The sequence below is a fragment of the Poecilia reticulata genome, chromosome 1 (assembly GCF_904066995.2).
Source record: "Poecilia reticulata chromosome 1, P_reticulata-male-v2, whole genome shotgun sequence".
NCBI lineage: Eukaryota > Metazoa > Chordata > Actinopteri > Cyprinodontiformes > Poeciliidae > Poecilia > Poecilia reticulata.
Window position 1 is genome coordinate 9,907,199 of NC_088830.1, and position 24,561 is coordinate 9,931,759.

The 24,561-nt window shown below is 42.5% G+C and overlaps 1 protein-coding gene and 1 long non-coding RNA gene across 3 annotated transcripts; one reads left to right on the forward strand and one right to left on the reverse strand.

Annotated features, from left to right (window-relative positions):
- Window positions 1-1,233: 1,233 nt before the first annotated feature.
- On the reverse strand, window positions 1,234-22,481 carry LOC103466791 (uncharacterized). Of its 2 annotated transcripts, none has more exons than XR_014086885.1 (4): window positions 22,397-22,481; window positions 19,201-19,597; window positions 18,989-19,118; window positions 1,234-1,675 (listed from the first exon to the last, which is right to left on the reverse strand). It is a non-coding gene; the product is annotated as an uncharacterized LOC103466791 (long non-coding RNA). The 2 variants fall into 2 exon arrangements; XR_533988.2 differs by lacking the exon at window positions 22,397-22,481 and adding an exon at window positions 21,104-21,889.
- Window positions 22,093-24,470, forward strand: LOC103466724 (homeobox protein MSH-C-like). Its single transcript, XM_008412553.3, has 2 exons — window positions 22,093-22,635; window positions 23,297-24,470. Exons 1-2 carry the CDS (start codon window positions 22,182-22,184, stop codon window positions 23,707-23,709), a joined length of 867 nt encoding a protein of 288 aa, XP_008410775.1. The 5' UTR covers window positions 22,093-22,181; the 3' UTR covers window positions 23,710-24,470.
- Window positions 24,471-24,561: the final 91 nt, after the last annotated feature.

Genomic DNA, 24,561 nt, shown 5'->3' on the forward strand with positions numbered 1-24,561 from the left:
CCTTTGACCTGAACGAAATGGGTCAAACCTTTTGGGTTTCCGTCCTCGAGTTTCTCAGAACAGTTTACGGGAGTTCTGGACTGCTCTAGCTGACAGAACTGGTGGAACTGAGTTCATTTCGCAGGCCTCCACACGCCACTTTTCAGATCTACCCACAACGTCTCCCTTGCACTGATCTCTGGGCTTTGTGACGGCCACACCAAAACATTGGCTTTGTTGTCCTGAAGCCACTGTGTGACCTGATTGGCTGAGGCCCACTGTCCACTTGGAAGATCCATTTGGGCCAGAACTTTAACTTCCTGGTTGTTGTTTGTAGAAGTTGCTTCAATATTTCCACATCATGTTCTTTCCTCATGATGGCATTTATTTTATGAGGTGCACCAGTTCCTCCTGCAGCAAAACAGCCCCACAACATGATGCTGCAATCTGGCTTTTCTTACGTTTCTTTTGGATTACTGAAAACATTTCATTGTGGATAATCTCACTCTATTACCAACTTCATCCAGCTTTGACAACATCTTTCCCTTTTTTCGGGGATTGATTCGCATGTTTCGACTCTGCGTCTCTGGGACGCAGAACCCGACTCCCTCCTGAGCGTTATGGTGGCTGGAAATTCCCATCATCCCAACATGTGTATCACCGTTTGAACAGGCGGCACCTTCAAGCATCTGGAATCTGTTCCCAAGGATGAACCGGATTTGAGCAGCTGCACAATTCTCTTCCTGATATCTCGACATATTTTCTTTAGACTTTATAGTTGTGTCAAACAACAACAACAAAAAAGCAGTGTGTCTGAAATTAACTCAAATGTGTCGGCGAACCTGTCAGAAGTCTCGGCAGTCATCATCATCATCTGGGCTTTCTCTCGTTGTTTAAAGTGATGGTAATCATTCTGTATGCAAACTTCTGGTTTTGAAGCCACTGATGCATAAATCTCTATTGAGTTCATGATCTCTTTCTTGTGACATTTAGCAAGCAGAAATAATATTGGTAATTTTAACTAATCTTAAAAGAAGTTTGGAATAATTTACCTTCAGACTAACAAGGCGTATGTGTTGTTTTATTCAGCGTACGTACAGCCATATTCAGTAAATTAGAGAATAGAAGCTGATGAGGCGTGGACACTGTTGAAGCTGTTGGATCTGCTAACGTTTGACCTTGACACATATGCAGCACGCTAGCTTGATTGTGACTTAAGCTACGATTTGAAGCTTACCGGACTGACAATATGGATTGAATCACTTCATTTATTTCCATCATTGCTTAAATACAAGACCATAACTCAAGAACAGCACAGAAAATCTATGTCAAATCCTGGGAAATCAAGCTCAATGGGAAAAAGTCAACACAGATCACTGAAGGGAGATGAGAATCAAGCATAAGACAATGTTTGAGAAATGTATCATTAAACCAGATATTAAAAGTAATATGCTAACCTAAAGACTATCTCTGAACACCTGTTACACTTCTGAATTTTTTGGGGGGATTTCAGGAGTGCAACAGGTGGACAAACAGGAGAAAAACAAGACAAAGGAGCTTCAGTAGTTACACTTAGTGGTCAGACTGGAACATCCAGCAGCATGTCTCAGATGATGGAGCTCCTTCTCCCCGCTATTCTTGAGGCATTCGACTTTTGAAGCCTTTGTCGTCTCCCATAACGTCTCGCAGCGTCACCCTGGAACAGAACAGACATCGAATCCATTACTGAGAAATCACAGCTAAACTTTAAGAAGGATGGAGTCAATTCCTCACAACGTCTCCAGAGAATCTTCCAGAGTTAAACTCCTCAAAGCACTTTGTGAAAATCATTATTGTAATCGTATCAAAAAAGTTACATTTGGGACTCATTCAAAGCAGATTTCTTTCTTCCACATGTTTTCTGTTCAGCTGTCCTCTATGCGCAAAGCTGTGTCTACAGATTATTTACATTCAGGAGTTTTTTGAGGCTTATTACTGAAGATTTTGCAACTCTGACTCCAGTTTCATGAAAGAAATAATACACAAAGGTATGAAAAACTCATAGCATATTAAAATTAATAACATTTTATGATGTTTTGAAAACCATTTCTTTATCTCCTCAGACCTGCAGCTTCTGCCTCACAGAGCAGACCTCCTCACGACTCCCCCACTCAGCTCCTTCAGACTAGCCAGAAGCAATTAGCAAACACCTGGTGGAACTGCTCATCTGCTGAGCTCATTGTAGGAGCTACTTCTCAGTGCAACGGTAACTAAAAACGTTATTTAAGGGCTAATAAAGGAGCAATGTTGTGATGACTTCCTGAAGGCGGAGTGTTAAGAGCAGGAGCTTCTTAAAGAGACAGAGGCCCAATTTCAAGGCAGAAATTACAGCGTTAAATTTCCTTGAAGTCATGTTTGACATGAGTAGCATTTTTATAACTGAAGGTAATATAGGTACTTGCTACAAAATGGCATAATATGCCTGGAAAATACACAATACTGCCCCTTTAAGCCCGTTTTAAACTCTTTCACAACTTTCTTGCTGGAACATCAGCTGTGCTTTTTGGTTTTTATGATGCGTTTTGTTGTTTATTGTTCTCTATACCTTTGTGTTACACATTGGTAGACTCTGAATGCAAATCGGCTGACTTCTGGAGACAGCAAATTTTTATTTAGGTGGAACAGATTAGAGGTAGCTGAAAAAACCGCACATTTTTACATTTTTATTTGTTCATATCAAAACTACGTACTCATCTCGTTTTATGAGCTGTTTTGAGTAGGTCACATACAATCCTAATCAAATACATTTAAATTTGTAGTAGCAATGTCACAAAATGTTTAAAGTCTAGGTGTTATGAATACGTTTGCGCCGGCGTGTATTCCTGTCACGTGTCAAGCTGAGATGTGACGTTTTATAAACTAAACAAGCTTAAATCAAGAGAAATTGATCAACTATGATATAAAAAAAACAGTAACATGTGCTTTGACCTGGGTTATGGATCAGTTCAGAAAACTGTCTGATTATCGACCCGGTTACGCTTCTCTGTGTTGATAAAGCACCAGGGAATTGTGGGTCAATTAGTTTGCTGGGGCAGAAACTCCCGCAGACAGCCAATTAGAGCTGCTGGCCTGCAGTCATGCAGCCGTCTCTTCCTGTTGACGGCTCATGCAGTTATTCGTAGCCTCCGGCGGCTCCTCCTCAGCTCTGCCAGAGTAAAACTTTTTCTTTTTTATTTTCTTTTTTTACATCCAGAGCTATTATGAGAGTGCTTTAGGAAATCTCCATGGTTAGTTAGATTTCCTCTGAGAAAAAAAAAGAAGCTAAGCGTGTGTGTTTGAAGATTGTACAATGCACTGATTAAGTTCCTTTTTTTTAAGTCGCTGGAAAGTTGTTTATGCTCAAATGTAAACATACATAAACATATGAGGCAATAAGTGAAATCAAAAGAACAAAAAGGTACTCAAAGCAAAATGGGTTGATTGGAGTGAAGGCTAAAGTGGTGCAAAAGATGACAGGAGATGATTGCAGGGAATCAAGTTTTCCATTCTCCGCGCTCCTCCGTCTCTGTCACACGGCAAAACCTATCGTCTACAATTTCCAGGATGAACTTTTCAAACTTTTTTTTTGTCCCCCCCAACTCCCCCCTCCCCCTTTCTCTCTCTCTCCTGTTGCTTTGGAGTACCACAAGCTGTTATTACGGAGCCCTTTGTTCACATACGTTGCTGAGAAATACAATGTTTGTGCCGCTCTGCAAACGGAGCGTAAGAGTAAACACTGTTCCGCAGTGAGATGCCCGTAAGGCTTGCTAAGCGGAGTCGCTTTAAAAATGGCTGAGCTGAAATGTTCAGCTGTGCTTGTTTTCCTGTCTTTCTTGTTATCTTCTTGACAAACGGCATGCGAAAAGTAAGAAAACAACAACAAAAAACAACCCCAAAAAGGTTTAGAGCAAAGGAAAGCCAGAGCGTAAAACTTCAAAGATGAAGCATATAATTGAATCAGGTTTGGTCAGATGTCAGTCAGAGTGTCTGTCTGTGAGCCGAGGGGCTTGAAATGAAAGAGAGGGGAGTCTGGTTCCCTGGATCGCTGTCATCCCCGCAGCTATACGGCTACATGCATACCCACTTAGGATGATCGCCTGGAAGGAGTAGACAGACGCGGCGGGCGTCAGCTGATCCGCGCCCGACGGCCACAAAAAGTGGCAAACCCCGCAGAACAGCTCCTTTAAAACCCAATTATTACAAAAGGCCGACAGAACAAGATTCTTCCCCCCCTCCTCCCATCCACCCTGCCCCGATAAGGGACACATGGGTTCCATCACTCTTAATTGAAGCAGGGTTTCCTGAAGAAGAAACAAGCCTGCAGCAGAGTCACAAAACAAACAGCTTTAAGAACAGAACAGCTGTAGTTGTGATACAAACATTTTTCATAGTTTCATAGAAGTTGCTTCTTGGGGAGGCATTCGTCTTCAAAAGTCTCACGGTGAAGCAGCACAAAACGTGTGAGATTGTTTCTTTTTTTCTTTTCTTTACTGGACATCGTTCTGTCTTGGAGAGCGCGCCGTGGCGATAGGCTTCCAAACCTTCCCAAATTTAATTACAGGTCTGTGAAAGCCTCTAACAATGCCGTGGCGAGCACGACAATTACAGTCGCGAGCCAAAGGTCCGTCTGTGTCTTTGCTTTTCTTTCTCTCTTCTCCGTCTCTCGTTCTCATGACCTGAACCTGAAGACATACAAGTCTGATCTTTTTTTTTTTTTTTTTTTTTAACTGGAAACACGTGGAACAAATTTACAGTAAAGGCAAAAAAAAAACAGTTAAGAGGCTGATTTATTCGCACACTCAACAGAAGAAGACAGAAGTTTGGGTGCAATTTTAAGAAAATCCAAGAAGCAATTTGTTTCATTTTGTTTTACGAATAACAGGGTGTAGAAAATAATTTTTTACTCTTTCTGAAATGGTGTGGAAATCTTTATTGGTGTCATAACAATCGCACTGTAATAATTGCTGACCAGCTTTTTGTTTACCTTTGCTACCGAGCTCTGTGGTTCAGAGATAAATCATGTTGCAAAAGACTTGAGATTGGAGAGGAGGTTCACCTTCCAGCACGATAATATACATTAGAATGGCCAAGTTAAAGTCAGGATTTGAATTCAAATGCAAATCTTGCAGCAAAACTTGAAATTCTAACTGGTGATTTGCAGTAAAAGAGTTTCGGCTCTTTTGACGGTTCTGCAAAACTGGTAGAAGTACATTCCAAGAAGCTGGCTACTTGCAGAAAAAAAATCTATTTAATAATGCCCAAAAAAGAATTAAATGCCAATGCTGTAACCAATTTGTCATTTTAAATTTAATAAAGCCATTAAGGCATTAAATGGTAAAAATGGTTTCAAGTCAGGGGAGTGACGTTCTGAAGTGTGCCTGTCTGAAAGAGTAGGAGGTTCTTAAAGAGACAGAGGTCAATTCCATGGCATCAGATTCAGATATGATGTGGACTCAGATGTCTTACATATTCTGTTATAGAAAAATACATAACACCTCCCCCTTAAAATCATTTCAGAACATTTACAAACATACACTTTTCTTGTCATTTTTTTAGTTTGTTGATTAATAAATGTTGTGGTGGATGTCATTATATTCGCTCATCTAGGACGAGGCAGTTCATTTCAGTGATTCAATTTATTTCTGTTAGGTGAATTTAATAGATTGATAACTGAATATGCGATAATTCAGGAAGAGAACAGAGATCATTTGACTGATGCGTCAACGTTAACCAGTCAATAACGTAACACATTAGTTACATTATTGGTAAAATGTCCTGTCATTGGCTGGAAAAACTTGAATACATCACTGGAAGTCATTACAGGATTTACTTTATTATATTTAAAATGAGGGCTGTCCTGATCTGATATTGATATCGGAAGTTGGTCTGATATCAGGAAAAAAAAACGAGTATTGTATCGTATCGTATCGTATTGACCTGCATCTAAAATCTCAATATAAGCAGCAAATGGCATCACTCTGCTTCAGTCATTTTTATCCAGCAGGTTGTGTCCCACAATAAGAGCCACTGGTTTATAAAAAATGGGTCAGTTGTTCTATTGTTGACTATTGTTCTCCGTCTGAGTAACATCACTTGATCAAGCCTTTTCTAATGTTCCACAATACAAAATAAGTCATAAAATGACACTTGATTTGCGCTGACATTGTATCGGGTCAATATCGGTATTGGTCAATACTCAAAGCTGCGATATTTGTATTGTATCGGAAGTGATAAAGTTGTATCGGGACACTTCTAAACATTTTTTGTTGCACACACCTGTTTGCATCAATAAGTTACGACACAAAAAGTACAAAGTTATGACCCAGAGATGTCACATAAAGTGACTGGAAAATAAAAAGAAACTGAAATCCATGTAAACTTTTCTGTCGCCTTCACAATTAACCTAAAATTCCCACAAAAGACATTCAAGTTTTAAAGCTTGTAACATGACAAAAAAAAAAGAAAAACCTTCAAGGGTTATTAATACCTCTGTGAGGCACGGTATTTATGTAGACCTGAATAAAGACGAAGGTCAGTCTGAAGTACAGTAGTCCTCTACGTCTGGGCTCATACTGTTCCTGCCTATCTTTTTCATTTTACAGTTCCTCATTTATGGGGGTATCATTACCTCCCTGGCTCCGACCTCACGTTTTCCAAACTGCGCCGCTTTAATGTTAAGTTGTGTGGACATTAAAGTCTTTCCCTTGACTTACAAGACATGACATCCCTGGAAACCTACAACCCGGGTCAAAGATGGAGCTCATTAAAGGATTGCACACAACCACAAATTTACAAGAGAAACGGAGGGGGGGAGGGGATAAATGTCTAGCTAAGTGAGCTCGATCCACCGGGGTGGGGTGGGACCGGCCACGGAGGATGAGAGACGAAAACGGTGCCGTGCAGCCCGCTCAGTGGGGCTCCCCTGTCTTACTCACTTTACAACAGGCCGGTTGTGTTTGATATCAACAACGGCTTTTAATAAGCAATCAGAGGATATGACTAGGAGGAGATAAAAGCTCAGAACGACACACATTCTACTCTTCCTCCTCTGATGTTTAAATTAAAAGCACATTCCTCTTAAAAGGTCATATATGATTAGAAGCTGGTGCAGCTGTTTGTACACAAACGGATTTCCTCTTTGTCTCAACGGCACCAAGCTGATGCAACATTTTCCAGCATTTGCTTCTGGCACATAAAAGGAAAAAAAAGAAAAAAAGAAAATATAATCCTTCAAGGAATTTATCAAGCAAATCTCCAATAGAGTTGTTTGGTCTTTGCCGCAGCTACAGCCATGGGCCAAGCAGGCAGAACTATTTGTCTCATTAACTGCAGTTTGTAACTCATTAAATCAAGCCAGGGAAAGACATAATGACCCCCACTGACTTGCAAATTACAGAGTCACCATTGCAAACTTTAATTAGAGTTTACTAACTGCCATCAGATTTGGCGAGTTATTTTAAAAGTCTGATTTTTCTTCTTCCCCCCCCTCCAACGGAAATCCCATAGAAAAACGCTTTAGCTCCAGCATGCAACTTTACACATTCCCCCATAACCGGTCAATAATGCCAGTTGCTTCATTTAGCAAGAAGCTCTTTATCCCACTCCCCTCCCCCTTCCCCTCTACCCCCTCCCCACACACACACACACACACTCCCTGTGCTAAATTACCCAACATCATGATGCAATTTGGGTTTTTTAATCACCATTTTAGCAGTTACAGCTCGGCTGTCCGATTTCCTGCAACAAAAGAGTGTTGAGCCATTAGCGCGAGTAATTCCACACAGCAGGCCTCCAGTTGTGGATGTGATGGCAGCAGAAGGAAAACAACAAGCTTCACCATGGAAAACCTGAGCTAATGTCCTCAATCAGCCGACCTTGTTGTGGTTCTCTCTCTTTTATTGGGGCAGTTGCATTCTGAAAGCATTATGAGCGAGAAAGATCTGCAGATGACGACCAATCCTCTGCCTCCTGTGCTTTTCTATGCTGCGGCGCCCTGTGCACGATGGCATGGCGCTTTTTTCCACATTGTGTCACCTTATGAGCTAGTAGACGATCGTCAAAGGGCGGGGCTTCAGAGGGTTTCACACACTCGAATTTAAGACTTTTTAGTACACTTTGAAGATCAGTATGAATGGAATTTAAGTCCTATATCATATATATTGCATGTATCAGACATGTACACCTATATCGCCACAGAAATGTACGAACTTCGTCCAGCCAACTGACAATAAACTTACAATTTCCCATGATAGACACACATAAAGCCAGCTAGCTAGCAAGGCTACATTAGCAGCTATTTACTGGTAGCCTCAACGGCCTTGAGTCACACAAAGCAGTGAGGGCGTTTGAGTGGGACGCAAACTTTTGCCTGACAGAAAAAGAACAGAATATACGAGAATAAATAGTACTGCAAGGATCAAATTTAACGCCGGTGATTTATGTATTTAAGGCCAACTGACTTTTAGAAATGAATTTAAGATGTTTTATGGACTTGATTTTAGACACGTGAATTTAAGACTTTTTAAGGATGTGTGGATACCCTGGAGGGGGAAGGAAATCATGCATGGATTGCAAAACTTTTTCACAGGTAGGAATCTGAAGTTCAAGGTGTACATTTTTATTTAACCCCTTTTTTTTTTACCTTAATACTGCTAAAAAAAAATCCATGGAAACCATCTGTTAGTCTGATTCAGGTCAGCTCGCTTTCCTAGAAAGTCCAGTTTGTTTGGGGAGGTGTGAACCTGATCCAGACACCGCTCCAAAAGCAGGAAGTGAACTATAGCACAGGGTATTATGGGTAAATACAACAAAAAAAGAACATGAAAGTCTAACGCTAGTGGGTGAAATGACTTGTTTATTTTTACCAAAGACAAAATAGAAATCCAACAACTTCTAATATTTGATGCTATTTTTGTTTACATTTTGTGAAGAAGGAATTGCGCTCCTGTCTTCTTTGGGAAATTTGGGTGCCATTTCCTTCAGTGTTTTTTGGTGCAGTGCCCCCACAGGCGAGGGAGTGAACAGGTTTTTCAAAGGGTTTGGATCATTTGACAAAGCGTAGTGTGAAACCAAACTCGACCAGCTGAAAATGTAACAAATGTTGCAGTTTTGGTCCCGAATTGAACCGAGTCTACCCAGGAGTGAAACCACTCCATCAGTTTGTCGGTCACAGACATTTTTTTAAAGAATCATTTTTCTTATTTTTCTTACTACATTCTGTAGGCCTGTCACATAAAACCCCACTGCGCTCCTCTGAAGTTTGTTGTTGCAGAGTAGGGAAACGTGAAAAAGTTCAAGGAGCACAAAAACTTTTATTACGCTGTGTGTTCAGGTGTGTTTACACTGTGTCATGTAGAATATAGAAATCTATGTCCCTAAAGATTTCCTAAATGGGTCTGGAGGAGAGCTGGAACATTACAACAAGGTCAGCGGTGAGTCATGGAGCTGATGGCAGGCGGCAGGGGAGTGCGGTGCGCCGCTGGGATACTTTGCTACCGTGTCACTGCTGCACCAAGAGATGTCAGGGTCAGACTTTTTAAGCACTTCCACAAAAGAATCCCAGATTCTTTTTGTTTTTCCTTCGCTCTGGTCAGCAGAAGTCATTATGTTGAAAAAACCGATGTTTCTCACCACAGCGACGTTCTCCTCCAGAACGACGCAGAAGTCAAACAAGCAAAGCCCCTCAGCGGGGCAGGTATTGAACACAGTGTGCACTTCTGTGCCCCCCCCCGCCCCCCCCCCCCCCAAAAAAAAAAGCAAAACAGAGAGACGTCTTGTCCTGCTTAAACATTTTCTTACATAAACGCAGCCGGGGCTGGGGGTGATATCTGATAAAACAGATCAAAATTACATTATTGGCTTTTATAGCCCACTGAAAACATAGCCCAAAGGTATGCTATTTGGCAGAGAGCGGCTCGTAATATGTCGAAGAATTGTTACCATCTGGCTCGACTGCGGGGAAGGCTTCTCTCTTAAAAACCTCAAAGTCAAAATGATACAAGTAAAATGCAGCATTCATAACCAGGTTGGCTTTTTATGGATGCCTGTCCACATTGATTTGGCTCCATGGTGTCTTGCGAGTCAACTCGTGCACTTTAGGGATAATCATTTTTACCCCAAGAAGCAGGTCTTTGATGCCGCAGCATCCGAGTACAGTCAAATATTTCAGGCATGACAGATACTCTTTGTTTAACTTTGTTACTCTTTTTGTTTTTTCTCCAAAAAAAAGTGACTTCCAGTAATCTCTTTAGGCTGCAGCATTCCAGACGGATAAAGAAGAATCCAGCAGGCGACTGTTATCGGTTTGCAAGTTTGTCTGCATCGACACAACCTCCCGAATACGGAAAAAAAAAAAAAAAGTCAAATCCAACCCTTCCAGTCTGACATTTCGACCCGTTTTTGCCGAGCTACACCCTTCTAATCGCACTTCTGTACTCGGTTTCAACCCCCCATTACCTCATTATGAGATTACAATGTCAGTGTGGTCAGAATTGTGACAATTACAATAAGTGCCGGAGTAATTTTCGGCGTTAAATGGGCTCTTTGTGCTCTACGTTGCTGTGTGTTTCCGCGACCCGTCACAGGTTGAAAGAAGGCGAGTCCAGTACTTTCTCATGTGCTCAATGAAGCGAGCAAAGAAAACAGATGCATGCATGCATGTTTGTGTGTCCACATTGTGTTTCTTTAATCCTTATATCACAAATGTCATATTTTATTTGGATTTCATGTGATGGATCAACACAAAGTTGACCAAAATTGTAAAGTGGGGGGGGGGGGACAACGTCACAAGTTTTCTTTTTATCTTCGTATAACTCGATGGGCTTCGTCTCCACCGTTAGAAATTTAGCTGTATTCGTCTTCAACTCTGACCTTCGAGCAGACCTGAAACTTCAATCCCCAACGTCTGCTTTGATGCAGTATTTGGTGTGTAACACCTTTTCAGGTGCCATGCATTCAAATTCTGCACGCTGACATTTGGTTTGTAAGATGGATTTTCACTGCCTTTTGTGTCCGCATGCAATCTGGACCCTCAAGTCACTTTATTTCAAAGATGCCTTCTTTTTTCATCCCAAAGTTATTGTAACTCATATCATGCAAGAATCTGAAAAGAGTCGCTGTAGATGGTTATAATGTGTAGCAGTCAGTCTTGCGGTGAATCTGAACAGGCCTCTGACTGATATCAGTCTCGTCATGACATGGCAACCCGGTGACAGTCCACAGCAACACGTCCTGGACAACACCATCAATCGTTATCGAGCACTGCTAATCCCACTCCTTTGCTTTTGCCGCTCCTTTCTGTCAGGTCTCAAGATTATGATGATGGAAAGAAAGAGAAGAGCGAGGAAAATACGGATGATTGCCATCGCAGAACTGAACAATAATTCCAAGATTTCCTACCGCCATGCAGCAATAGCTTGCATTCGTTCCGCACATTTTGCATTTTGAGATGAGGAACAGAAAAGCGCTTCTTGAGATGATCAACGATTTTTGTTTTTATTGCCTAACACTACCTCGCTTTAACTCAACATCGCAACCTCCGACCTGTCTGCTGCGTTTCTTGGTTTTTGTGATGTTGTTTGCTCATCGGTGTTCACTAACAAACCTCTCAGGCCTTCATAGAACAGCTGTTTTTAAACTGACACACAACAGGACTCTGCTGGAGGTAGTGGATTGTAATTTGGTGCCATCAGATTGAATTCATTACACGTTTTTCTTTCTTTTTTTGTAAAAATGTTGATGAAAATGCAACACTTTTAATGAACTTCACCATTATGAGCCAGTTTGTGTTAATCTGTCACACAGAATCCCAATGCAACACCTTGAAGCTTGTGGTTTTTAAGCGTCAAGATAGAGGGAAGTTTAAACTACAGATTATACGTTGTTTCCTCATATTAGTAAATATGCACTCAGTGTCACACCAATGGGATTGTTGTGTGTGTTTGGTAAATGGACCAACCTCACATAGCGCCTTTCCAGTCATTTTGATGCCTTACACTACAGCCACATTCATCCAGTCGCACTCATAAACGCACACACTTTTTTATTCCTATACACAAGCTAATTGACCCTATAAAATAAATTAATTTGCTTAATGAAAACATTAATTTAAAAAAAAAAAAAGCTCACGTTTTTTACTGAAACACTTTTGCACTAGGATGAGGTGGGTTTCTTTGGCTCCATCTAAATGAGAGTATTTCAGACCCTTTTTTTTTCGCATCACACGAGTCAAGTGGTCGACATCGGGATGTTACCGGCAGAAAAAGACAACAGGAAGTGGCAGGAGGCATGCTTCTTAATGACTTACGGCGTGAACAAACTTATTCATATGTGATTTTAATCGCATTTCTTGTTTAACAGAAACACTGCAACTGCAATTTTTTTTTCTCGACATTAGCAGAATGTTGACAAAGTTTGGAGCAAATTTGAAGCGGAAAAGCAGCTGCTGATCGGCAGGCCTCAACTGTAATGTTTGCACAAAGCCTTTGGCTGCTTGGACCAAGACTCTGGGTGGAGCGGCGCGCCCTATTGGAGGGGACAGTCTTCTCAATACCGCTTGGACCTGCCACTATTGATGATGTGTGTGTGTGTGTGTGTGTGTGTGTGTGTGTGTGTGTGTGTGTGTGTGTGTGTGTGTGTGTGTGTGTGTGTGTGTGTGTGTGTGTGTGTGAGAGAATCCAGCAGACATCTACAGAAAGGCAACCCCCTCCACCCCCCACCAACACCACCACCCTCCCTATATCCTCTCACCCCACCCTTACCCTGCACCTCCTCCTCCTCCTCCTCCTCCCCTGGCGCCCTGGTATGAGAGAGAAAGCTGTTGTTAATAAAAAGTTTTCAAATAATGGGATGAAAAGGGAGGTGAAATTGAGCGGCCCTAGCGGTATTATTTCTTCTCCGTATGGGAGCTGGCCTCTCGCGGTCTCTCCGACGCTCCCTGACCGGGAGGGGGTCGCTATAGGCACGGTGACCATTCCTGCCCCGGGGCTAGGGCAAATGATTTGCCTCTCTGAGGCTTCAAAGGGGAGCAATTACACTTAAGTAACCAAATGAATAGATAGCCCAGCTTGGCAGCAGTTTGGTGGGGTTGAGGGTGTGTGTGTGTGTGTGTGTTGGGGGGGACAGTGGAGGCCTTTGAGGGAAGAGGCACCACACCTCACGGGTAATGTGGAACAGCTCGCATCCCTGAGAGCACAGAAGAAAATAAACAAGCTGATGGTTTGCCGCTGAATTCAGGAAAAAAAAAAAGGTGTTGAAACGTTCCAAAACCAAAACAACAACATCACCGAGGATGGTTTACCAATGCAGCCGATAGCTTTTAAAGTAATTATTGCCTGACAGAAATAGAGCGTCTACCGCTGGCCTCTGTGGCTGCACAATATCACATAAACTTATATTGTGTGGAGCGTCCCATAATGGCAAACTTGGAAGAAATTAGACATCTTCTCCTGCTCCTCTGATGAGTCTGTGCTGCGCTTTCCCCTCTGCAGGTTTGTTTTTCTAAGCTAATCATCTAAGCCAATCACGGTCCCTCTGTTTGTTTACAGTGTAATCAATGCCTGAGCAGACTTCAAAAACTCTCAAACAAGATGTGAATCATCCTGCAGCCCAGTCAAACCGAACCAACGTGGACCGCAAGCCCTGAGAACGTTGAGCCTGTGTGAGTGGCACACATAAAGTCAGCCTCTGCCCGGCTGATAAAAGGGCTCGGTGGGGCCCTATTGAGTAAAAGTGGAGACTAGGAGTTGGGTAGGGGAGCTCACCTGTGGAGAGGAGTCTATAGCTGCATAGAATGCCCAACAGCTGCCAGGGTTGTAAGTCTAGGCACCTAGCGGAGCCACAGAATGGGAAATGCAAGGGGCTCTTTGAATACACTGCCACTTAGTAACAGAAGGCATGTGCCAAACTTGCAGAATGAGAATGAAAACTCCCCCTTTGGAGTTCACTAAATATCAGCAGCGACTCTCTTTTCATCCAGCCCCCCACTCCTCCAGCCCCGTCCTCTTTCTTCCTCTTTTGGTCCATTATAATTCCTCCATAAAAGAACAATGGCTGACTGAAAGACCCCCAAACCACAGAGATATACCAACAATCGGCGGGGAAAGTGGGGGGTTGGCGGGGCGGGGGGATACTCGGCTGAAGTGTGGAAGCCATCAATTACGGAGGGCCTAAAGTTAACATCCCAGCAGGGTAGGTGCATTAGAATGCAGATATGGACAGGCCATGGGCAGCAGATGCCAAGCGGAGCGGTCAAAAGAGCAACTCATGACTCCTGACAGGACATATGCAATGTGGGAGACTCCCGCCTCTGCTGCTGCCGCCGCCGCTGCTGCTACTGCCTCAGCCTGGAATCCACAGAAGAATGGGAAAATTAAATTGAATGATGATTGTAGCGGTGGCACAAAAGAACCATTGTGCGAAACTAACCAGAATTACGGGTTCGAGAAGTGACAAACAACCGACATCTCGCAAAACGGTCGCCAGCGCGCACGGCCGCAGTGCGAGTTTCTATAAATCTCACACATCAGCAGCTGAGACTGATGTGCGAGACTGCAACAAGTGTCCCTCCGAGTCCAAAACATGCCAAGATCCCCCTGCTACTTGATTCCCTCACCCCCACACTCCCCCTCTCTCTCTCTCTTTCTCCACATCTCTCTCAGCAAGACTCTGCCCTGCAGGCTTCCTCACTCCGCTAATTTACATTAGCCTGCAGGCTATCTTCACAGTCAGGACAGTGCAGTTGTATTTTCAGGCTCATTAAGCAATAGCACAAAAAAAAATAAAGAAGAGGGGGATCCTTAAAACCTACCTTCCTCCCCCATCCCGTCGCTAACATTCCCGTCCGAGGTTCGAAGGAGACATAAATAATGTCATAAAGAACAGCAGGAAAGCTCTAAATTATGGTTGTTTGTGTTTACTACATCAAATGGTTTGGTATCCGAGGAAGAGGAGGAGAAGAAGGCGGAGAGGCCGCGGGGTCTCGGCCCCTGAGAACCAATCCGGCTGCTCCGTAGCGGCTCTATTCAGGGTCTACTCATGCCTGTTTATTTGAAAGAAGCCCCGCTTTTTTAACTTCCCACCCTCTCCATTGTTCGGCCGCTCATGGGGAGGACTTTGAAATTGTAATCTCGGGATATTCAAACACACACATTTGTTCGGACCTTTGGTGCCTGCAATAACATTATTACTGCCAGACAAGCATTGTCAGCCTGAGCCTACAGTGCGTTAAGCTGCCGCCTGGCTTAACGCGGTCCGCCCTTCGGCGTTTTATTGGCTTGCGAGCCTTTATGTGATGAGCGAGTTTACATGGCGCGGCTTCCTGAGATTGTATGAGAGGCTAATTAGAAGAAAATAAAACTTCAGAAAAGGACAAAATATATATATATATAACAACGCTGCATTTTGTAAAATTTTGTTCACTTCAGTTTATTTATGTGGCACCGAATCGTAGCAATCTAAAGTCACTTCAGGAAGAAAATATCCCAGTAATGTAATGAGTTTTCTTTTTTGTCCTTCTTCTCTTTTACATTTTTTAAAAACCTTTTGCTAGCAGATATTGTATTTGATGTTTTAGGGTTATATGTAATTTCTGTGTTTTTCCTGTTTTATGATTTGCCTGTTGTTTTTTTTTTTGTTTTTTTTAACGAAGCTTCTGTCGAATGTGGTTATGGTTTCTGGTTTTATTGTGTTTTCCTTGTTTTGCAAATGTTGTTGATGCCATTTCATACTTGAGCGGTTCCGGACTTTTCATACCCAACTTTTACAAGCCTGCTTCACTTAGTACCCGCTTTGGAGATACTTTGTTGTGCAATTAAAATCAATCATTTTAAATATTTTTTTCAGTTTTACATATTGTCTCCTGGAAAGAAGGTTGTGGTCCAAATCAATATCTTATAAAAGTATTTATAGTCTTTGAACTTTTTCAAGCTTTTACTGGGATTTATTTGTATTTTATGCAACTGACTGACAAAATATTGCAGAGGTCAAAAACCAAATTTTGCTGCAATTATAGCTGCAATTTTGGAGTGTTTGACGTTTTTGTGATGTGAACATCTAACAGATTCCCCGCCTCCACCTGAGCTGTGGATCTCTGCAGCTTCTCCAGAGCTACCATCAACCTCTTGGCTGTGTCTGCAATCAATGCTCAGTTTATTCAACCTGTCAGATTTGTTTTAATGAAGATGTCTTGGAGTCGGGAACATTCACAGATGGTGCTATAGCACTTGCCCCTTTTTTCTCTGAACAAAAAAGTGCCCTTCCGAAATCTTTCACTTTTTCTTACTGTGTATTGTGTTTGGCCCAAGACAGAAAATAACTATCAAATTGAAATATAAATGTATACGAATATAAATGTATACGGCCACAAAAATAATCGATGTGTCACTACGATACATAGGTCCCAATTTCCAAACAGCTGAATTGGCTTTTCATGCTCTGTCAATCTGGGTCAATCAATAGTATTTTAGTATTCATTGTAAAAATCCCGATGAGTGTGTGGCTGTGCTGATGTGCTTTGAAGCTTTTAGTTAAAAGAGAACAAAACAAATCAGAAACCTCACCGGCAGTCAAATATGGCATTTTATCTGCCGTTTGGAATGATGCAAAAATAACTAGGAAGAAAACTGACCTGTGTGTGTGAACAAAGACTTTACCTTGGCATCCCAAATATGTTCATTTGCTCATTTAATATATGAAGTTATTTGAGTTATTTTTAAGGACATGCTTTTAAGTATTATTGAGGTCGAGTAGAAAATCATAAAGTCTTTATATATATATATATATATATATATATATATATATATATATATATATATATATTTACACATACATACATTATTTTTTTATTAAGAGTAAGGTGGAATAAGCACCAAATTGCAGTAATTTATACAATAGCTGCTGGTTTTTGGTTTAAACCGTGCGGTAAAAGGGAGAAAATTTACGCTGCTGCCTCTCAGATGTGCTCCATCACATCTTTGGCTGCAGGGAACGTATGAAATTGTGGTGACATTCTTGGGTTTTACGAATGAGACCACGGAGTAGCCGCACAGAGTTCCTCGTCCCAAGCGCTCGGCCTAACTCGCCCACTCGCATTGTCTCTAGACTTTCCTCAAGAATGTGGATTTCTATGGCCGATGGCAGGCCAGATGCAGCTGCCAACTGCATTGTCACCTCTCGCGGTTTTTCTCCGTAACGATCTCCGCCGGCAGCAGAGGAACGGCTCAATCAATAGCAGCAAAAGAAAAAATAAAGAAGTCTCTCTTGTGCGTCAGCATGTGAGCAAACATTAGTTTAAGCTGGAGGTCAAAATGTAGATTCCAACACCACTAACTAATGGAACCCACCCTGTTGTACGCCCGGTTTGACTCAAAAAAAAAAAAAAAAAGGAGCAATTGTAAAACCGCAGGACACTCCATCCCCTGATTGCTTTTTTACAGTCCAAAAACGAAGCCTTGATGGAGGCAATTTGCTTCCCCTGCTTTCGCACGGCACGAATCTTTCCCTCATTACCCGGCGCTCAAACACAGGGCACTGGGATGCCACAAGAGGAAGTGGCTTTGGCAGAAAATGTCAAACCGACGTCTAAGTGCAGGAGCCGAGCCAGTCTGATGTGGACGGAATCAACTTGTTAAGTCAAATGAAAGGTCAAAGATATTTCCCACAGTGCTAAAAAACATAAATAACTGTAATTTGAGATGCTGGTAAAAATTAAAAAAAAAGAATCGAGAGCTCCACGCTGGTCACCTAATGTGATGAAGGCGAAGAAATAAAAGCGTTCAAAGATGAAGAAAATAGAAATAGAGGAAATAGATAGAGCAGATTGTTGCTTTGCCACGACTTCTCTTCCGCAGTTTAGGGGAGGGAGAAAGAAAGTAAAAAGGAAATGTATCAAGTTTTTTACAAGCAAAAATGTTTAAAAAGTGGTGTACCTTAAAAATAAGTGTAAACAGGCAACCTGTTTGGTAAATAGAGTCCACATCACTATATTTCAGTCTTATTTCAAAGTCAGTCAGGCAGGAATACTTGTCCTGTCCAACTGAGGCAGGAAGCCTGCCTCTACTGAGAATCTACTGAGAATCTGTAGCAAGACTTGAACTGATCCCAGTCTGACTGAGTTTGAGCTGCGTAGCAAACAGGTACTGGCAAAAACGTGAGCAAATATTGAAATAGCATGCAGTTGTAACACCAGCAGGAGGTGGAGATAAAATATTTTGAACTATTGGAGGTAAATACAGCAAGAGTTTAAAAATTTTTTATTTTATTTTGAAAGCTGTGTATTCATTTTCTATTTGTCTTCCTCTATTTCATACCGGACTATCGCATAAAAACCCAACCAAAGACGTTGAAGTTTGCAGTTTAAGAGTGAGGGTAAAAGTTTATGGCCTATGTATGCTTATGTAACGCATTTCACAGGGAGTTGGTTCCAAAGTTTGTTCTTTAAATAATGTTTATTTTTTCTCTGCAGCAGAGTAAAGAAAAAAAAAAGCCCATTCACCATAAGTGAACATTGGCACACCTTTAAAACGCACAATCTAAAGCAACAGAAATGCACTATTTGCAGATGGTTTTGATCAAGAGGATGCTTTTGTTTTTGTTGGGAGGCCTGAGAGAAAGAAGAAGAAAAAGACGGCAAGAGAATCACATGAAAAGTGTGTGTAGCCTAAATCTGTTTTCTCACACCACGCTACCACTTGGCCCTTGAACTTTACGGAGCAGATAAATGGTTTCATCAGAGCTCCTCTGCTGCGGAGATCGGCTCATGCAGAACCAAAACCTTTAAAACAAAAAAAAAAAGTTTCATTTTTGGAGCCAGCTGAGGGGGGGAAAGTGCCCGCATCGACCTTGAGGAGCAGATCTGCTTTCAAACTCCCTAACACCTTCTGACACAACTCACTCGCCTGCATGCTGTTATAGAAAATGTCTTTTTGGGGCAATGGAGGGAGGGAGACGAGGAAAGGCGGGGGACGAAGCTAAACACCGCTATCTTTGGGCGTACCTGTATCAGATGGATCTCCACGGACTCCCATCCCACGGTCTCGTTGCGTGTCGGGACGCACTTGCTTGGCATTTAAACACAAACCAGCTGGGCGAAGAGAAGCAGCGGGGAGACAGAGGGCTGGTTTCACCTGATAGGAAATGAAAGGAGCAGACTCGACATCAGGACTTACTCAGGCCTGAATCATTGACCAAAAAAGCTGCGCCTCTCACCTGACGAAGGCTAAACTGTTTTCTGCACCTGAGGGCTTTCGAGAGGTCGGCCATCCGTGACCCCTGAGCATAAATCCTGTCAGTCAAAGGATCGCTTGTTCTTTGTCTGGTTGTGGGGGGGGGGAATGGCCGTCTCACGTCGTGAGTCAGACGTTGTCCGTTCAACGTTTCTTCAATTCGGGAAGCGCGACCATAAAGCGGACAAATGAAGCTATTAAAGTGGCGAGGGAGCATGGAGACATTAATAGGGCCGATGTTTTCCCTTTGCACGCCGGTTCGCTCGGGAAGTGTGATTGGTGGTGTTGACGGCTGCTAATGCTCCGTGGAATCTCGTGTTGGTTTGGTGGCCGCAGTGCGCTGCTGCTGACACGCTTAATGAGACGTCAGTTTGGATGTGCTGAAAGGCAAGAATTCAGATCATTAACAAAGTGTCTTCGTGTGTTATTGCTTGTTTCTTCTTTTGGAAAATGTGAGCAAATTATTTTATTTTTTTATTATTATTATTTTAAACAAAGTATCTATTATAACACGCCTCGTCCTAAACTGCTGGAGGAATGAAACCTTGTTTGTGAAGCCTTGGGAAAGTGAGGGGGAAAGTCCGCCTGTACGCTGAAAATCTATTGGTTCGATGCTTCTTTATATGCTATTGGCTGGCGTTTGCAAAACAGCCAATCCTGTAAACCCATTAATTTTCCGTGATACTGATTGGTTGCATACCCAAGAGTGGAGGTAAGTAAGACTGTAGATATTAGCTAGGAGCTAAGGCGGTTTCCAAATGCGCGTTAACATATATTTTGTGTTTGAACAATTAAAATAGGCAGTTTAAGTGTTTTTAAATGCCTTCTCAAGTATTTGCGGATTTTAGGTATTCGTGTCCGGTTGTGGTCCTTAATGTCCACTCGAGAAATGCACCAATACGAAAATTTGAGCCAATATCGATAACAGATGTTAATATGACCGATAACTGATATTTACCAATATGACATACATTTCGTTACCCTTTCAGCACCTTGACAAACACGACACACCGCTAACTTCACCGCTGCTTCATCTTGCACTGCATCACTATCGCTGTCACATGACCAAACAAATACCCCATGACCAACCTCCTCCAGTAACCGATGGCAACCAGATGGAAATGAAAGTTGATTGGCCAGTTTTATAGATCGGACCAATACAGATATGTTAAAAAAGTGACATATCAGCCGATGCCGATGTTGGTGCTGATATATTTAACGTGCCTCGTCGACTGTGGATGTCTTTCAGACTTACAAACATGGAGCATTAAAAAAAGAGTTGCAGCCAACAAACCTATTGTACCTCTGGAGGAGATGCAGATATCAACCAGCTCAGGTGCGAGTATATCCAGACAGGACAAGTGAAATAATGTGATTTGAGGAGATGCGCAACAAAACATGCATTTTGCACTTTTTTTATACTTTTATCCAATAAAGACGTTTGGTAAACCTGCATTTTTTGTGCTCTCACTTCCCATTTCAATGCTACATGAACTTGTCACTGTACGGTGACAAAATATGAAAAGGTTTAAGGGGTTAGAATACTTTTACAGAGTCTGTCTGGACTGTTGATATTGATTGCACAAGTTCAAATATGTCATATGTTATTTTAGTTTGTAAAGCTGATACTTGTAACTAAAAAGTAGAATTTCTGCAGAACAGGTGTTTGGTGTTAATTGGGGGGCCCAGAAGAATCGGGCTTGCCCCGGGCAGCATTCACACAAGAACCGCCACAGACCGATAGAGGAACCCAAAATAAAAAATAAAAAATAAACTCTCCTTGAACTGGTCTAATTCTGCACTATATCGCGTTAACTTCTACTCAGATCGTTAATATGGGAGCTTATCACAACAAACCTGATGAAACAAATCATTTCCATACTCACAAAACACCTTCCTGCCGTTTCATCTCCTGCTTTAGTAAAAAAAAAAAAAAAAAAAACTCATGAAGCGCTCCAACATGAACCGCAGCAGCCTTGCCTTCTTCTTCTTCCTCCTCCCTGCTCCACGCGGTGGACTATGAAATATTTTGAGGACAATTGGTTAAGTGGAGTTACCTAGTTGCCTTTTTCTTTCTTTCTTTCTTTCTTGTCTGCCCGAGGTATCTTCCGTTTTTTTTTTTTTTTTTTTTTGATCCCGCAGAGCCTGGCGCCTCGCAAAACGCAACTTTGTCTGGCTTATTAAATAGTATGACCTGGAGAAAGAAAACGCCTGTTGCTTCTCAGCCGAGGCCATTGTGAGGGAGAGGAGCTGCTGACAGGCCTTAAATTGCTGTAATGCTGTGTGACCAACAGTCATACCTAATCAATTTCTATTCGAAGTGTGGACGGATGTTGTTGTTTCTTTTTCTTCTCCTTCTTCTTCTTTTAGACAATTAAATTCTCTCCGCGCTTTAATTCATTTCATGTTTTATGGATTCAATTTTAGACCTTCGTTTCTTTTCTTTCGCCTCATCTTACTCCGTTATCAGTTTTTCTGATCATATTTACAGTAAAAAACTAACTCCGTACAGTTGGAAGTGCGCTGTTAATGGACGTAAAATGCGCAGGGAAGTCCTCCCCACTGCTTAATTGCGTTCAAATTGGTCAAAGCTATACGTTGTGAGAGGCATCAATAACCCCCCGCTCTGCAGGGGATCTGTATGATTAAAGTCCCCTCGCTTTCTCGTAGGCCTCTTGATCTACAACTCCCCCCCCTCTAACCCCCCAAGCACCCGTCCCCCTTCCACAAAAAAGGCGAGTGGGCCAATCGAAACCGCACGAGGAGACGTCACGAAGACAGCACGAGAAGCTGATTGGATGGCGCGGGGAGACGGGAACAGCCCCTGTCCTTTTATAGGCGACCCCCGTCCCACTTGTGCGTAAAAAAACGCTACTGGGCACGGCTGACAGGCGCAACAACTCTCACAGTGGAGACCTCACGCTCGAGCCGCTGCGTTTCACCACAAGGGCCACGCCGACGTGCATGGCCCCCAGCCTCTTTTGTCATACGATGAATCGTGCGCAGCCTGGGTCACCGTCTCAAGACGCCAAACTGCAGCTTCACCAAATGGAGGAGAGCGCGGAGGGCGCGGAGAGCGACGAGCTCCAGCCGAAAGACATGACCACGGATAAAGGATACAAACTGCAGCGGAGCAGCCTGCCCTTCAGCGTCGAGTCGCTGATTTCGAAGAAGAGCACCTGTCGGACTTCTTATCCGGCCTTCGATTCGGCGGCGGCGCCGCCGACGACGACGACGGCGGCGGCGCCCGGGGCCGGTCAGGGCGCGCAGTTCTCTCCGAGGACTTTTTACGCGGAGAGGAAGCTTTCCGGGGAGAGTTCGCAGGGAGTTGCCAAGAGCTCCGGGGAGGACTGCGCGCAGTTTTGCGAGAAAGAGCAGAGCACTTGGTTCCAGACGTCCTCCTTCTCGACACCTCCCCGTAAGTCCGTCCCATCCGTGTTATAAGAAGCGCAGAGATGCTTCGTTTAGCGTTTCATCAGAAATCCCCGAGTAAATTTGTGACGAGTTCAATAGTTGTCAGAAAAGTTCCACTTTGTAATCCCCTCGTTCTTCCAGCCGCCTGCGCGCACATCATCTCTGCAGCAGATTGTGTTTGTTTTCTTTATTCCTAATCGCCAAAAATTGAAAGAATGTTTTTGTTACTTGCTTTTGCTCCAAACTCAACTTCAAATGCGTATTTTGCAGGCCTGGGATGAGTTTGAGGCACAAGTTAAATGAACTTGATTACCATCAATTAATGACAAAATAGTCAGTCCAGGCTGCTTTAAAGTACAAGCAGATCGATCGAGTTAATCAATACAAGCCGTTCAATTCAGTTGCACACAGTTAAATTGACAATCATATGCAGTTCAATTCTTTAAAACTGTATAAACGGTTAAAAAAAGTAAAATATCAAAGGAATTCAGCTGACTGCATCCTCATGAGCACCAGACTTCATTTATCAATAAACTTTTGCACTGTGTTGATTATTGCGCACTGTTTTTGCGCATTTTGTGTCTCTGATCAGCTGGTCAAACTAACCTCATATATTTTCCTGTTTATTTTTATTTTTTATTTTATTATTATTTTTTCTGCACCAGGGAGCTCTAGTCCGACCCAGTGTACCCTAAGGAAGCACAAAAACAACAGGAAACCTCGCACCCCGTTCACTACCTCCCAGCTGCTGGCGCTGGAGCGCAAGTTCCGCCAGAAGCAGTACCTCTCCATCGCCGAGAGAGCCGAGTTCTCCAACTCTCTCAACCTTACGGAGACTCAGGTCAAAATCTGGTTCCAGAACCGCCGAGCCAAAGCCAAGAGACTGCAGGAGGCCGAGCTGGAGAAGTTCAAGTTGGCCTCCAAGCCCGTCCTGCCCGCGTTCGCGCTGCCTTTCCCCCTCGGAGCGCACATGAGCTCTCCGTCGTGGGGCCCGTCCAACGTCTTTCCGAGGCCCAGCCTGCCGGTCCCGGGACTGTTCAGCGGACCCGTCACCTATGGGATGTACTATTTGTCTTAGGATCTCCAGGAAGGGGATGAGAAAAAAAATACTTTGTATTATTAAAAAAACAAACAAAAAAAAACTCAAAGTCAAGTTGGGATTTTTTTCTTTTCTTTTTTCTTTTTCTTTTTTAACATGCGCGCATTTCTGGGACTAAAATGACCTAAATTTCTGCCCACTTCAGTTTTAAATTCCCAGAAAAAAAAAGAATGAAATAAAATCCTTGAAATGCCTTACTTTAGGTGATCCACTGTGGTTCCGCAATAATATAAAAGTGGACGCTTAAATTGGAAAAAGAGGGAAATGAAACAGCAAAGTACTTATTATTCGGTGTCTGTGCCTTATGAAAGTGTCTTTATTGTCACTTGAAGTATTTTTTTTTTTTACCATTTTGTTACCCAACATTACCTGTGTGGTTTTCCAGTGAAGCTGCTGAAAGGATTGATATTTTTAACAGCAGCTCCTGTCAAGTTTTATATTTTGTAATTAAAAATTATAATAATAATAAACATAAAAAGGGACCAAATTCTATTTTAGTAAATGGTATTAGTTTTTTAAACATTCACAATGTGGCCTTAATGGGTACTATAGTTTTTTTTTCTTCTTTTTTGCTGTAATTGTAAATAAAATGTGTAGCGTTCAAGAAAAAAAAGCGTTGCAGCGTCGTTGGAAGCGCAGGGAAAGTGGTATTTATTGAATGTCTTTGTATCTGTACTGTGTACATTTCTTTGTAAAGAAAACTGACTTTAGTAAATAAACATTTAAAGACTTGAAAATAACTGCGTGAGCTATTTTTAACTGTAACAATTAATTAGAGTCGGAGCGTTTGCGTCTGTTTCTGCACATCACACCTTAACAATAACTTTTGTT

Bases quoted from the DNA above. Each gene is read 5' to 3' on its own strand.
- LOC103466724 (XM_008412553.3), top strand. From the start codon at position 22,182: ATGGCCCCCAGCCTCTTTTGTCATACGATGAATCGTGCGCAGCCTGGG. The intron at 22,636-23,296 runs GTAAGTCCGTCC...TTTCTGCACCAG, and splicing joins CTCCTTCTCGACACCTCCCC to GGAGCTCTAGTCCGACCCAG.